General features: G+C 36.2%; 1 protein-coding gene across 9 annotated transcripts in view; it reads right to left on the reverse strand.

Moving 5' to 3' along the window:
* Window positions 1-16,741, reverse strand: part of ADAMTS6 (ADAM metallopeptidase with thrombospondin type 1 motif 6) — a 189,757-nt gene that overhangs the window by 51,870 nt on the left and 121,146 nt on the right. For all 9 annotated transcript variants that reach the window (XR_012584803.1, XM_074568626.1, XM_074568625.1 and 6 more), the window contains 3 exons: window positions 16,133-16,240; window positions 9,818-9,963; window positions 7,292-7,355 (listed from right to left, as the gene is read on the reverse strand). Coding sequence is in view for 8 of the 9 variants with exons in the window: in XM_074568626.1 (XP_074424727.1) it covers window positions 7,292-7,355; window positions 9,818-9,963; window positions 16,133-16,240 (318 nt within the window). In the remaining variant the exon portion in view is untranslated. The remainder of the gene's footprint in view (window positions 1-7,291; window positions 7,356-9,817; window positions 9,964-16,132; window positions 16,241-16,741) is intronic.

Here is a 16,741-nt window from a genome sequence, read left to right on the forward strand (position 1 = left end):
ATGCTGTTGGCCGCCTTGGCCACCTGGGCACACTACTGGCTCATATTCAGCCAGCAGTCGACCAACACCCCCAGGTCCTTTTCTGCCAGGCAGCTTTCGAGCCACTCTTCCCTAAGCTTGTAAGGCTGCATGGGGTTGTTGTGACCCAAGTGCAGGACCTGGCACTTGGCCTTGTTGAACCTCATACCACTGGCCTCGGCCCATCGATACAGCCTTGTCCAGATCCCTCTTGCAAAGCCTTTCTACCCTCAAGCAGATCAACACTCCCACCTAGTTTGGTGTCGTCTGCAAACTTACTGAGGGTGCACTCTATCCCCTCATCCAGATCATTGACAAAGATATTCAACAAAACTGGGCCCCAATACCGAGCCCTGGGGAACACCACTTGTGACCGGCCGACAACTGGATTTAACTCCATTCACCACCACTCTCTGGGCCTGGCCCTCCAGACAGTTTTTTACCCAGCGAAGAGTACACCCATCCAAGCCATGAGCAGCCAGTTTCTCCAGGAGAATGCTGTGGGAAACGGTGTCAAAGGCTTTACTAAAGTCCAGGTAAACAACATTCACAGCCTTTCCCTCATCCACCAAGCAGGTCACCTTGTCGTAGAAGGAGATCAGGTTTGTCAAGCAGGACCTACCTTTCATGGACTCATGCTGACCGGGCCTGATCACCTGGTTGTCCTTCATGTGCCACATAATGGCACTCAGGATGATCTGTTCCATGACCTTCCCAGGCACCAAAGTCAGACTGACAGGCCTATAGTTTCCCGGATCCTACTTCCATCCCTTCTTGGGGGGGGGGGTGCCACATTTGCTAACCTCTAGTCAACTGGGACCCCCCTGGTTTGTCAGGACTGCTGGTAAATGATGGAGAGTGGCTTGGTGAGCACTTCTGCCAGCTCCCTCAGTACCTCATAGACTTGTGTATGTCTAAGTGCTGTAGCAGGTCACTCACCATTTCAGCATTTCCCCTTGGATTACGGGGGCTTCATTCTGCTCCCCGCCCCTATCTACTAGCTCAGGGGGCTGGGTACTCAGGGAACAACTGACTCTACTACTAAAGACTGAGGCAAAGGCGGCATTAAGTACCTCAGCCTTTTCCTCATCCTTTGTCACTGTGTTTCCGTCCCCATCTAATAAAGGATGGAGATTATCCTTAGTCCTCCTTTTATTACTAATGTATTTATAGAAATGTTTTTTATTGTCCTTAATAGCAGGAGCCAGATTAAGTTCTAGTTGGGCTTTGGCCTTTCTAATTTTCTCCCTACATAGCCACACAACATCTTTGTAGTCTTCCTGAGTGGCCTGCCCTTTATTCCAAAGGCCATAAACTCTCCTTTTCTTCCCTGAGTTGCAACCATAGCTCTCTGTTCAGCCAGGCCGGTCTTTTTCCCCAACAGCTTGTTTTATGGCACATGGGAACAGCCTGCTCCCCTGCTCCTGCACGTTTAAGACTTCCTTCTTGAAAAAACATCCACCCTTCCTGGACTCCTTTGCCCAGCTGCTTATAGAATATATTATCTGTCTCTCCATCCTGGTTTGGTGGTCTATAACAGACTCCCACCATGATATCAGCCTTGTTGGCCCTCCCCCTGATTCTCGCCCATAAACACTCAACCCTATTGTCACCATCATTAATCTCTTGACATTCATAACACTCCTTAACATATAGAGCCACCCCACCACTTCTCCTTCCTTGCCTATCCCTTCTGAAGAGTTTATAGCCATCCATTGCAGCACTCCAGTCGTGCGAGTCATCCCACCACGTTTCTGTGATGGCAACTACACCATAGTTTTCCTGCTGCACAGTGGCTTCCAGCTCCTCCTGTTTGTTGCCCATGCTGCATGCATTAGTGTAGAAGCACTTCAGCTGGGCTAATGGTCCCACCACCTTTTTGTTGGGAGAAGCCCTAATTCCTACCTGACCATTCCCAGGCACAACCATAATTTCTAACCCATCAATGACCCTCACATGTCTGCTGCTGCATGGACCTCCATCCCCTACATTCACTGAGTATGTAACCCAGTGTCTTTGTCTCTAAAAATGCAAATCCATCAATCTGTAGACAGATTTGGTGACCTCTGCAATAAAATAAGTTTCCGTTTTAGTGGCTACGTCCTCTCAGTAAATAATGACAAGTGCTAGCCCTTATCTAAGGATCTTGCTCTTCATCCAAATCATTAATTTGAACTCTCTGTATGATTAGTTTGAATCCAGTTTCAGGTGGATTCAGTAAAGTTTTCAAGCAGTCCTTTTGAAGACTAGTTACCAAATGATAGCCTGAAACCTGAAACATTCTGTATAAGCATAAAATGCAACTTAAATTTATTTTTGTTCCATATTTTTCCTATCTTTTTTAATATCTCACTAATACCTGAGAGGAAGTAAAACTAAAGGCAATGTCCTCAAGAAATGAATTCAAAATCACAGGTACAGAAATGCAAAAAGGTTACTGCAAGGTAAGCTACAGTATGCATTTACAAAACGTCTGCTCTTTGGCACTATCTCTCTGCGTACGCACTCTTCTCCCAAAATAAATGTGCAATAATTGCTTCTCTTTATTGGGGAAAACAGTTCACTTTTTTTCATGGAGTTACAGTATGTACACAGATAACTCTTGTCAACCAACAGGCTGCTTGTGTTTCCAAATGCTCTTTTAGGAGACTGCAAATCATGAGGTAGGAATCTAACAAATGTATAAGAACTTATAATCAGGTCTGAAGAATGTCCTGAGAGGATGATGATGAAACAATTAAAATTTTGAGTCAAAAAAGTACTGACTTTAAGAAGAACATCAAAATTTTTAAGACTGAAGCAAAAATAAATAATCTAAAGAGTGTTGACAAATCATTGAATCAGTGTTGACATGACATCAAACACCTTATCTCACAGAAATATGTTTAGCTTGGAGCTTCAAGTCAGGTAGACTTCAGTAGTTGAAGTCATTGGGTTTCCTATTAACAAAGAGCTATACTACACCTCACAGAAGATGAGAAACACAGCCAGAAGGGTGACAGCTGAAACTCAGGTACCATTCCAAGAGGTAGCCTCTCACATGAATGCATTTAGGAAAAATAGGCTTGAAAATTATGAAAGCAATGAACAATATCTGTGAATGTATGCATAAAGAAAGGAACCAACAAAAATCACTTGCCTACATTCTGTTAAGAGAAAAAACTGAAGAACAAGAATCTTTTAAAGGTATGTATACATACATACTTCTTTATAAATAAAGCATTCACAGAACCTGCAAGCAAAACATGTTTCTTATCCTATTTTTAAAATTAGGAAGCTATTAGATTTAGATGTATATGAAATTAAGCTTCATATCCTATACATATTTTAATGAGTTACTTTGAGTAACTATGTGCCTTGCAATTCTATTAGCATTTTGGTTTTGGTTTTGTTTGTTTGCATTTTTATAAATTAAAAATGCCTCGGTTGGAAAGATACATAATTTTTTGTAAGGTATAGTGTGGTTGGTGGAAGAAACTAAGTTTCTGATGAGCGTGTTCTTTCTACCACCCTTTTGTTTCCAGAACTCATTAGCTAACGTTCTTTTCTGCTGATCTCAATGTTTCCATTAGCAGATGCCTTTTGAATTAAGAAGTCATATATGGCTTTGGAAGTCTTTGATGAGGACTATACCTAGTAGGAGTGTGTGCACTGTTTCCAAAGAATAAAAATGGTCAAAAGAAAGGGCAAGAGAACTAACTCATCTGTGAAAGAAAAATGAAGTAAAAATGATTTTTTGTTGTTGTTTATAAATAGTAGGAGCTTTAGGGAGTGCTACGTTTAAAATTACAGATGGGCAATGAATGTTGACACTGCAAAAAAAAAAAATCCAACAGAAAAGATGTACTAACAACCCAATTTTCATAAAAACAATGACAGATTTGCATACTCTTGATGGTTATATTAATCAAACATGCCATTCCATTAAAAAGTCAAGCACTAAGGACTAAGTAAAATTACAAATCATAAAATTGGTTCTGTTTTACCTCAAACCAGGACAATAAATCTTGAAAAAAAATCTACTAGTCTCAGCATACTTAGTTATTTAGAACCCTAAATATTACTATAGAAGTAATGGACTAGCATTGTCAAAACCATTAAGGCAGGAAATTTAAACTTCTGTAAGTCACAATATGTTTATGCACTGCAAAACCATACCCAAAAAATATGCTAAAAATGATTCACAGTCAAACTGTAAGAACAGTATTTCCAAATTGCCTGGCCTCAGTCTGCTATTGTTCAAGATTTGTTTTTAAGACCTAGACAATGAAATGCAAAGTTTGCTTTCCAATTTCTTGTTTAAATTATTGATTGAAATCTGAGGATAAGTAGGGAACACATATTTTGGAATAGAGTACTACAATTAAAATATTTTTATAAATTGGAGCTGTGGTTTGAAATAAAGCAATGGATGCAAATTACTACACTTGGGTAGGAACAATCAACTGTGCAAGCACAAACTGAGGAATGACTTCCTAAATAGCAACTCTTTAGAAAGGGATTTGGGCATTACGGATCAACACAGACTGAATAAATATTGTCACTGCTCTAAGAAAAGCAAACATATACTGAAATGAATAAACGGAATCTCATCACTAAGATGACAAAGTACTAAGATGACTTGTACTTAGCTCTGACAGGCCTCAGCTACAACCCTGTGCAGAGGTTTGGGCACCACGCTTCAAGATGTGCACTACTGCGATCCCAAAGTCTATTAACATAGAGATTGTCTAGTGTAAAGACAACCAAGAAGAGACATGATAGCAGTCTGCAAACACAGGAAAGGCTGCCACAGAGAGAATATGATCAGCTGTCTTCCTTCTAACTGGAGACAGAGTAAATAAGGGTTTTAAAGGGTGGGAAAACATATACTATACATTAGGAAAATTGTCCTAACAGTAAGGATATTAAAGAATCCTACTGATATCTCCCTGACTGAAGGTATTTCAAAACAGATCAGACTAACAGGTCAGCTGCCTAACTATCAGTTGAAAATGGTTTAATGGCAGTTGATTTTGCCTTTGAGCCAGGGAATAGCCTGAATGTCTTCCTCAGATACCTTTTAGATGTTCCTTCTGTGACCCTATAAGCTTCCTCTCAGTAAAAAACAAGTATAGAGAGAATAAGGGAAGCAAAATTGACTAAGAATAAAACTGTCTGAAAAGTGTCTAACAATAAGAAATAAAATATGATAAGAATAAAAGAAAACCTAGCAACATTTCAATTATATTACTAGGTAGCTATGGTACGATTGTTAATAACAAAAAGCTTTTAAAAATTGTTGTATATTTGTGAGGGAGCAGGTTTACATATTATGTAAACTTTCTTGTGTACTAGTTACTGTAGCAGATGCTAAATAATATCTGTTGGCAATAAACATTTTCATTAAGAATACCTTGCAAGAGTCCTCAAAGAGTTAAGGGAAGAGGGCTCCAGTCTGCAAATGTGAATTTTTAAACAAATCTTAGACTGTACTTACAAACTGAAACAGTGCTAATGTAAAAAGTTCATTATTTGAGAAGGACAAATAGAATATTCTAGGTTACAGTTTGCCTGACGTCAGTCCTAAATAAACAGAAGAGTTGGTAGAGACTTGACTGATACAGGTTTAAAAGAAATATAAATAATAATACAAATCAGTATTTTGTATAAGAATAGTTTTTATCAACTTAAACTTTTTACACTTCCTGGTAAAATTAAAAGGATAATGGAATATGCTTAGATTTTTATAAGGCACTTAGTAGTGCACAACATCCAGACTAAAAAACTAGAAACAAATCTGTACTAGTTCAGTAAAGCACACAATAAATTTATTAAATATTTACTGACATTTCAATAAGGAATTATCACTTAGTTGGTGAATTCAGAGGTGAATTTCCTATCAACTGTAACACCAAAAAATATGTTCAATATTACTCAACGTTTTCATTTGTGAATTGGAAGTATAAACAAAATTCTTGCTTATGAAGTTTTCCAATTACAAAAAGACCATCTGAGCAAAAATTAAAACGAAAGTAAATTAATTACAGCGTATCATGTGGTAAGCTGGATTCATTCAAATGAAAATTGCACAAAGATACACATCTATGGAAAAAATAAGATGGTCAAAGTTTCAGAATGGTACACTGTAATTTGGAAGGTTGTATGACTGGAGAAGTTTTACAGCTCATACTGGACAAGCAGTTCAGCTTCAGTTTCTCTCACAACACTGCCCAAAGGCCTAACACACTTCTTGTCTGTACTAACAGAAAAGCTGTGATTAGCAGTAGGAAAGTAATTTTGTATTTGGACATTTGTAATACTTCCTTAACAATGAGGATAACCTCCACAGAGAATTTTGAAGAACTAATACTTATGATAATTAATAACAATCATAAAAACAAGGTTTTATCAAGGAACCAGCATATTAACTATTGTATTTTTTTTCTGAAAAATATCAAAAGATGAACAGGTGAAACAACACCATTAAGTACACAGACTCTCCCGCTGTTTTGAACTGTCTTCATTTAAGAAGAAAATTAAGACAAATTTGAAGCTAAAATAATATGGAAGCCTATTTATGTTTGTACTGTTACTGACTTGGAAACTTACTAATGAAATTCTTTACTGGTGTGTACTTTTTTGTGGTACAATTTTTAACTTACTTGACTTTCTAATTTTGGTTCATAATTTGATTTTATACATTTATACACTGTCCCACCCCTCAGTGGTACTTCATTATTTGATGGGGCTCAGCTCTAAAATGAAACTGTGTGATCATTCTGGTAACACAAGAACCAGTGGATACCTGATGGCAAAGCAGCAGGTTTAAAACACACCAGAAGAAATACATTTTTCACAGAATGTATAAGAGGATTGCATAACACATTAGCACTGAAAGTTATAAAGCTATAACAAGGGTAAGAGGGTTTAAAAGTAGATTCATGGAGGATACTTCCATTTGTGGCAGTTAAGCAACATGGTACAGATATGATGTGGAGCTCAAGAAATCTTTTAACACCCAGCTTCTGGAAACTCATACAGTATATCCATGGAAGAGTCATGCCTTGGCCGCCAAAATTTTATCATTTTTCCCTAAGCACCTGTTATTTGCCACTGCTGGAAGACAAGACGCTGGGCTAGACAGACCTTTGGTCTGATGTAGAATGCTCCTTATTCACCTTAAACAGAATTCACGGCTTTTCTGAACTGGAAAAAAATGCATCCATTGCTGCTGAAACAAAAACCAGACGAGTTGAGATTGTACTTTTACAGTGGAACAAAATTTACTTACATTAGTATTACAGGAGTGATACTGCTTCCTTTCTCCAAGACAATATTTACCTCCACCTGAAGGCCTGGAAAAACATGTTTTATGTGTTGGTATATGTATTAGGATAAACACAAGTTCATGATATATATTTATGTATTATTAATATAAATACAAGTCCAAGAGATATATATTATATAATATATAAATAAATTTTAAAAGTACATAGACGTTTTAAGGTAAGATGCCCCATCCCTGGAAGTGTTCAAGACCAGGTTGGATGGCGCTTTGAGCAGCCTGGTCTAGTGGGAGGTGTCCCTGCCCATGGCAGGGGGGTTGGAACAAGATGATCTTTAAGGTCCCTTCTAACCTGAACCATTCTATGATTCTATGATTTTAAAATATTTTATTTAATAAGATTTGTAGCACTGACTTGAATTGAAGCAGATACAAAACAATACTGGGTACTTGAAAATCTTCACTCATACAGTATTCATCTAGTTTGCATAGATCCCAAGCAACACAGTTTAACTGTATTTTGATCATACAGAAAAGGCATTGCTTTTAATATTTGCTTGCTTTGTAAAACTAGAATGAGAAATGCATACACAACTTACATGATACTTTTTTTTTTTAATCTTCTCATATTACACTTGAAAATATATCAAAATGAAGAAACACTGTCTGCTAAATACTGGAGCCAGCAGCAAAGAATGCATTTTCTAGCTCAAGAATCTGATTTGAATTAAACAGTATTAAATTTGAGGAAACTCCAGAGTAAGCAGGTTTCTATTAGTGTGATTAAGACATTGGCTCTTAAATTCTCAAATTGTTCAAGAACTTTATCTGTCTTCCACAGAGGTCAAATACTGAATTAACATTGACTTAAATGGAAGATTAATCAGACATCAGATCTTTGGCTTGTATCTTAAAAGCAGAATGGAAAAAAACTCAGTGTTTGTTTTATAATAAAGAAATTAAAGGAATTTGCAATTAACTAAAAAGACAATCAATACTATTTTTCATATTACGCATATTTAACCAGGCAATACTATCCGAGAAACTCAAGTTAATTAATGAACCAAAGGGATTTTTTTACTAATGCAGATACACACAAAAGAAAAATTAAACAAATATTGCATTTGCTTGCTGCACTGATAAACATTTAAATTTTAATCATCTTTCAGCATACCAACTGATATGCATGGTGACAGGATTAGTTAAAAAAATCTTAGGAAATTACTCATGCTCCAAACAAACATTTCACTAGCATTTTTACATCTGTGAAAAAATCAATGTCTTTAATTTATTATTCTCTCGGTAACATAGTCTGAATTGTTATCAATGCATATGGATAATTTTTGCTTCATTCAATAAGTAGTGATATTTGCTAGATTTGATTGATAGTTATTGCTAATGATAGGAGGTGAACAGACCACCTTAAACAGCAGTAATGTGACATTATGGCGTCTGCGTTGCAGAGTGCCGTGGAAAGCTGAAGTACAACCTAGCTTGAAAAACACGGGTACAAGCAACAAAGAACCAAAGTGTGCAGAGAGAAGATAAGAAAGGAGTGAAAAAAGTTACAGAATAGATTTTTATGAAATAAGCACAAAAGCTTTATGTTTTCAAGAAAAAGTGGTCTTAAAAACCAATAATGGTGGTGGAAATAGAGATTATGGGACATGATAAGAACAAAGTATTGAGTAATAAAACCATCCTTCCGCTAAGACCTATAGCTATGATGAGGTGACTAGAACAGGGCAAGCAGCAACAGAAAAAAAGCAGTGATTCATTCAGCAAAGAACAGCAATGGAAATAAGTAAGCATTCCTCATCTGAGAAGCACTAGTGACAGAGAGAGCAGCACTTACCTGACAGACCTTCTCTGTAACAGTGCTCAGGACATTGGTAAGTAGACAGGTAAAAGGACCAGTACAGATAAACACAACAGACCAAGCTGTAGTGGAGAAGCTGGCCCCTCTTGAGAGAGAGCAGATGGACTAATAGGAAGTAGTGGCAGGGAGAAAAGTTGCTGAATTGTTTTAAGAGTCAGTGGGAAGTCACAACTAAGTGTTGGATGTGATAGCATATAAATGTATTGTATGCAACATAATAATGCTAATTATGGTTTATATGTAAGCAGTTGCATGCAAAACCCTGGAAATACTGTGTTGCTTTTTTAATAAGTAACTGGCAATAGTTACTTTATATCCTAGACAAGCATCAGAGATAATGTCTTAAGAAGAAAGAAATCTAGGGCATAGTTTAAATATAGTTTGCATGAACAGTAAGTTGCAGAAAGAAAACTGTTCTGGCTACTACTAAATATAAATCTAGCTATCTTTATAGTACATACATAACAGATACATTAAAAAATGTTAAAAGTATGTCTAGTGAGCTGCTCCTGTTAAACCATTTCTGTCAGCTATTTTGAAGACAAATGTTGGAAAACCAGCAAAACATTTTTACAGATAACATGTGAAACCACAGTTTTGAATAATTTCCAAGTGTGTCTTTTTGTTGGCTCCGGCTTACTTTAGCTACTTACGCTGGACTGTCACAGTGTCTTATAGATGAGGAGACTCCTCCCCCGCAGGTCCTGCTGCACTCTCCCCATATTGACCACGAACCCCAGCCCCCATCTATGCTCTGGGGCCAAGTGCCAAAAGGTATGCACTCTCCCTGATAACACCACTGAAAGATTTCACAAAAAAACCCACAAAATTAGGCTGACAGAGTTATCAGGACAGAAACATAGAAAGGTCAGGCAATGACAATTATAGGCATTAGTATTCTCTGTATAGATAACAAGACTAATATTTTACTTTTTCTAGCCATGTTTAGACATTGGTGAGGGTGTGCATAAGCACATAAGTGTCCCATAAGCACTACTGGAAGACTCAGTGTTGACTTTATACTAATCAATACAGCAAAGCCAAGTTTTTTCTTTTCCTGAGTCCTAAGGCTCACCTAAAGCCTCAGTCCCGGCAATGTGGGACAACAGGCTGCCCAGGGAAGTGGTTGAGGCACCATCCCTGGAGGTATTTAAAAGGCGGGTAGACACAGTGCTTAGAGATATGGTTTAGTGATGGTTTTTCTCAGAGTTAGGTTGATGGTTGGACTAGATGATCTGAAAGGTTCCCTCCAACCTAGGCAGTTCTATGATTCTATATGTAAACAAGTAAATGCAGCCACTCACAATGACCTGAATTACTCTGGATTTTTATGAAAGAAACTGAAAATAGAATTTAAAAAAAAAAGAGTTTATAGGAGTTTGATATGTATAGAGTGTTAGTCAAAGAAAATTAATAAAAATCCTTAATTTTTCATTAGAAATTTCATTTTGAATAAAAAGGTACTTCTAGACTGTCAAACATGTCAGAGTCTAAGTGCAAAGCTCTCAAGAACATACATTAAAACAATGAATAATAAAACATGTAGCTTATAATGAGCAAATGCACCTAGATACAAAGTAGTTTTGAATATGAACACATGCTACCATTTAACATTAATATGTGAAACTTGTAGCATTATTTTTCTAGCCACATTCATACTTGTTTCTTCTCTCAAACCATTTTTATCCTCCTCTTTTTTCTCTGTATGTGCTGTACCTCTTTTAAAACAGCTGTTACAATCCAGCACATTTCTGTATATAAACCCCATCCTCTATCAGTTAGAGAAACAAAAAACTAGCATTCATGTGTCTATAGAAAACATATAAAGCAGACTATTTTAAATCTCAAGATCAAAATGCATTGCCTTTTCTACCAGGTCTGGTTGGGACAGAGTTTTCCTCATAGCAGCCAGTATGGTGCTGCATTTTAGGTTTGTGACCAGTGCGGATAACACACAGATGTTTTTAGCTGTTGCTGAACAGTGCTTGCACAGCATCAAGGCTTTCTCTGTTTCTTATTCTGCTACCCCAGCGAGTAGGCTGGGGGTGGACAAGAGGTTGGGAGGGGACACAGCAGGGACAGCTGACCTCAACTGACCAAAGGGATATCCCATACCCTATAACATCATCCTCAGCAATAAAACTGGGGGTGTTTCCAAAGTAGCCATGGCTCAGAGTCTGGCTGGGCATCAGTCTGTTGGTAGGAGGTGGTGAGTGATTGCCTTTGCATCTGTTTGTTTTTTCTTTCTTTTCCTTTCACTTACTAAACTGTCTCTATCTCAACCCACAAGTTTTTCTCACTTTTGCTGTTCTGATTCTCTCTTCTATCTTTGGGGGGGAGAAATGAGCGAGTGACTGAGTGGAGGCTTAGCTACCAGCTGGGGTCAACTCACCACACCCTTCTTCAGAAAAAAAACAAGGACATAAGATTTCATGGAGTTGTACTGTGGAAATTAAGGTTTATCCTTCTTGCAGTTTTAAATTTACAACTCAGAGGTTTATGCCAATTAGTAGGCATCTGTCAGAGGAACATACCCTTCATATGAAGCTTCTCTTAAATCCAGACTATCACTGAATACCTGCATAACACATAATGAAGGCTGTATAGTGAAAAATATTTTTAGCTAGTATAGATATAACCACATGACACAGTGTTTTGCAATGCCTCTAATGGTGCAATTATGATGGAGAATGAAGTATTTGTGTGAATTACATATGAAAGATTTTTTTTTGTTCTCATTATAGTGATAAATTAAGGGATAATGATTTTATCAACTGAAGACAATAATCCCCTTGCAGCATTCTATTAAAGAGGCCACAAGAGTACATGATCAGGTATTTAATGCTAAAGTCAAAAGCTAGAAATTCAAATGCTTATAAGAGTAAAAATGTATGCTAATAATTTAATTTAAAATACATTATAAATATTACAAACATGTCAAAATCAAAGTTAGTAAATGAAAGACACTCAGAGTTTAAACTTTAACCCCCAAACTCTATATTATTATGACTGTATACAATAGGCAGGTGCATTTCACCTGCCTTATTTTTCCAAAGCTGTATAAAATCCCTGTGCTCTGTAATTTCCTCTGTCATCCAACCATTTCTTTCTTCCACATTCCCATATTCCCTTGTAAAAACTCCTTAAATGCTGATTTTTCTTCTCTACTGAAGTTAAATCTGAGGACTTACTGCTCATGGGACTACAGAAATATGCTTCCTACATGAATTACAGCAACCCTATGTGCTATAATGAGGTAAGGACTACTGTGTAACCAGTATATGAACAAGAGGAAGTGACAGCTATTTTAAAAGAAAAACCCTGCATGAAAGATTTAGAACTGAAATGTTAATTCTTCTCTCCCACTGAAGAAGCAGCTTTCAATTAGTTCAATTAGAAGGACAGTGGTGATACATTTGAATACATATAAAATGGGCACAAAATTTTTACCCTGTGAATTAGTGTGAGCAGTCTGGGATTTTTCTTCTACAGATCATTAACGATAAAATAAAATATGACATTGTGGCACATTTGAGATCACTTTTGATATGAATTTTAGCTGTTTAACAGAACTAAGATTTACAACAGTATGCATTTAGAATACTCATACAGCAAGTACTGTGATGATAGCGAGGAAAATCAATTTCATTTTTCATAGGGAAAAGAAGAAGATTAATTCAATTAAGGTTGCCATCTCATCTTTTAAAATGGTTTTTCAATCAGTGCTTCTACAATTATTTTGCAAGGAAACTTAATGTCCAGTAATAACTTGAATTTAGATCACCCCACAATCCAGCTATTTAAACTGTACTTTCAGCACACTGTGTTTTCACTTTCTGCAAATTTTTCCCTTGTTTAAATCCCTAGCATGGGTCTATGCAATGATGTTAGAAAAGATTACTTTTTTATTAAATTCAAAGACAAAAATAAACATTTCTATCGGTTTTGTCTTTTTGTTTTATATGCACTATTTCCTCATCACAGTATTTTTAAATCTATCAGTTAGTTTACCTTCACAAACACATCTCTGGATATACATGACCAGAGAGATGCTTCATGTATATTTAAAATGATTATTATAAGATTAGGAAAAAGTGCACTTTTTTGAACCCAGATGATATGTAAAACCCTTCACCGAAGCATGAACATGTTAAAGGTTCAAAACTGAATAGATGTACAAGTTCTGTCAGTAGCAAAACCCCACTCTATTCTCTTTCCCTGTATGCAGAAAACAGCTGAGTAACCCTTATGGAAAAAACTCTAAAAACCTTCAGGCATAGACAGACATCTACTGTGGAAAATTTCAACCCAAAGAATTAAAGTTTGGCATGCTTATATAAGCAACTGAAAGAAGGTTTTATAATACAGTGTTAGGCAATTTTAATTGTAGAAATCCCTCCCAAGTCTGCCAATAAGACATTGATGCATACTGCATCAAATTTTGCTTTGAGTTAATAGTTACACTGAATTTACATCAGTGTAACTAAAAGCAGAAATTGACCCTCCAAATATGATAAAGTGTTCTGGGATCTTGTTGGGCATTTAGAGCAGGGAACGTCATTTATTATATATTTGGACAGAGCCCAGAAAAATAGGGCCTAATTTAGTTGTGTCCTTTAGGCGTGTCTGCAATATAAATGTTGTTATAATAATAATAAAGTATTACAGAATTGTAACCTATTACTTTCTCCTTAGCATGTGGTGAAGAGAAATACATATTTGGAAAGAACTTGTGTTTTCCGGTTTTTTTTTTTTGCTATCAGGAACTATTAATTCACAGGAACCTTTGAAGCTGCAGTTTATAGATAACAACTCTCTGCTGTTTAAAGGCACGAACAGTTTATCTTTGTAAAACAATACCAATTCTCTCATTTCCCTCTAAAATCAAATGATAGAACAAGATACTGATGACTGGAAAAGATGTTTTGTAGAGAGCAAACTGATTAAAGCCTCTGGCAAATGGACATGACAATAGCATCTTAAAGCATCTCAACTTGTTCACTGTAGTCTCATGGTTTAAAAAATATAAATTGAGGTAAATTGCTCCTTGTCAATGACAAGTGGTGGTTCTAAAATAAACCTAGACTGTTGAATTAAGAGTAGGGCTCCTAGCATTTTCTATTACTATAATAAAAGGTAACAGTTTTGGTAGAATGTGAAGGTCTCTTGTTCTGGTTTCAGCTGGGAAAGAGTTAATTGTTCTTTCTAGTAATTGCTGTGAATGGAATGTTGATAATACCTATTGTTTTTAGTTGTTGCTAAGTGATATTTACACTATTCAAGGACTTTTTTCAGCTTCCCATAGAAGTACAGACAGAATGATGGAATGGTCAATGAAATATTCGATACCATAGATGTCATGCTCAGGGGGGTTAGCCAGGGGGCAGGAATCCGCGATCACTGCTCTGGACGGTGCCAATTCACCAGGCAGTGAGAGTGACCCATGTCATTATTATTATTGTTATTTTTCCTTTTCTGTTATTGTTTCTATTAAACTGTTTTTACCTCAACCCATGAGAGGTTTTTTCCTCCCTTTCCCCTCCTTTCTTCCCTCTTCCCCCCCACCCTTCTTGGGGGGCAAAAAGGGGGGGTGTGAGCGAACAGTTACATGGTTCTAGTTGCTGGCTGGGGTTAAACCACGACATCTCTCTATTTTCATTGGCTAAAACTAAGAACTCTATTTTTTTTAAGTAATCTATTCAATTAATTTATTTAACATGGTTTACCAATATTTCCAAACTCAGCATGGAAAAGCCATCAGAATGACTCTGAATCATGAGTCCTGAATGAAGCAGTCAGCATGGATTAATAAACTGTGACAACTGCCCAAAAGCTTTCATTCTTTTTATTTAAACATCAGATTGCAAGTCAAAATGCAGTGTAATCTTTGTTGAAACTAGCCCAGCTAGCATGGGAACAGTCAGAACAGACAACAGATAACAGTAGTCATTGTTAGGAAAAAAAAAACCAAAACAATCTGGAGCAGTAAATCTTAAGGACAGATGCAGCTACTCTTGGAGAGATACTGAAGATTGTTTAATATAATAAATTCTCTTCACTTTGTAAAAACCTGCATAAAATTTATTATCTTGAAAAAAGGTATATGGAATTCACTTTTTTCCCCAGTACATATTCTGTAAATTAATAAAAAAATTTCTCTCCTCTTTAAGATCTGTATAAATTTTGCCTTGCAATTGAGAAACACTCTTTTACTATTCTTCTTAATCTAAACCTCATTTTCAGAACTTTGTCTGAAACTACTGATATATACAGTCAATGTTTTAAAATCAAAATTCAAATGTTCAGACAGATACAGTAGCACTAGGCTTATCTATTGCAACACTGACTTTCTGTACTGTTCTGTACAGTAGGAAAGTTTATCAGACTGCATAGCAAAATCCTTTCAAGCTAAACAGTATAACTGAATATTAAAGGAATAATTCAAAGTCAGAATAGACTGATCACTGGGAAATATGGGCTTTTAGAAAAGCCATTTATTAAGGTAACTTATTTTTCTATATGCTTGTATGATTCAGCTTATATATGAAGGAATTAAGTTTTATCTTCTATACAAAATAACAGAGTTCAGGCTCTAGATCTATGTTACACATTTTCAGAGTCCATAACAGACCTAGAGTTTAACTGTCCTTTATGGAAGAGGGCTATAAAATTTAATAAAGATAAAACTAATAGAGTTTTTACAGAAATTACTCAAAAAATATACAGAGAGTAAGTAACAGGATTTTTTTTTTATCTAGGCTATAGAATTTTATAGCAAGGATAAATGTTTTAATAAATTACATATATAAAATAATTGTTAAATAAATTCTGTAGGACACTTCCATTAGGATACAAATATATTCTGAACTAATAACTCTATTTTTGAACTCTTATAGTTGCTCATAAGGCCTTTAATTTTCTAGTTCTTTCTTCCTGTAGTCTTCAAACAATAAATTATTTGTACTCACCCCCTTTTCAATGCTCCCTGTTTGGCAAAGAGTACCTTCAGCTGCTGGAATGCTGTTGGTAACACAGCGGTTACTTTTGCTGAGGCACCAGAGCTCTCTACACACTTCCTAGGAAAGAAGGCAGAAATAAGTTGATCAGAATAATGGCTTAAAATTGCTTCTGGTCTTCATACACACATGTATACACAAATTTGTTTTGAACGCAGACTATAAGAATTGGGCTGGAGAGATAAATCTATAGATGGTTGTGAAATACTCTGGAGCAATTTCAAAGGCACCATATATTACCTAAGAATATTCTGCCAAAAAAATTTGGAAGCATCAAATTGTCAATGACAAGAATATTTTCTATTTTTAAGTATTTTTGAAAATTGAAAAGATACTCAGATTTTTAAAATGATCTTATGATAGTCATTACTATTGCATTTTATTTAACAGCTGCTTGAAATCATAACCTACAAATAATTCTTGCACAGATTCTATGGCTGAACCTTGGTACAAAGAGCAAAAAGGAAAAGACAGTGTGAGTAAATAAAAGTTATTAGGTTCCCCCACCAAAAAAATTCATTATTTCTCTGAGGAACTAAATGAGTATCTGGCACCTAGACT

This window comes from Larus michahellis, chromosome W, assembly GCF_964199755.1.
Source record: "Larus michahellis chromosome W, bLarMic1.1, whole genome shotgun sequence".
Lineage (NCBI taxonomy): Eukaryota > Metazoa > Chordata > Aves > Charadriiformes > Laridae > Larus > Larus michahellis.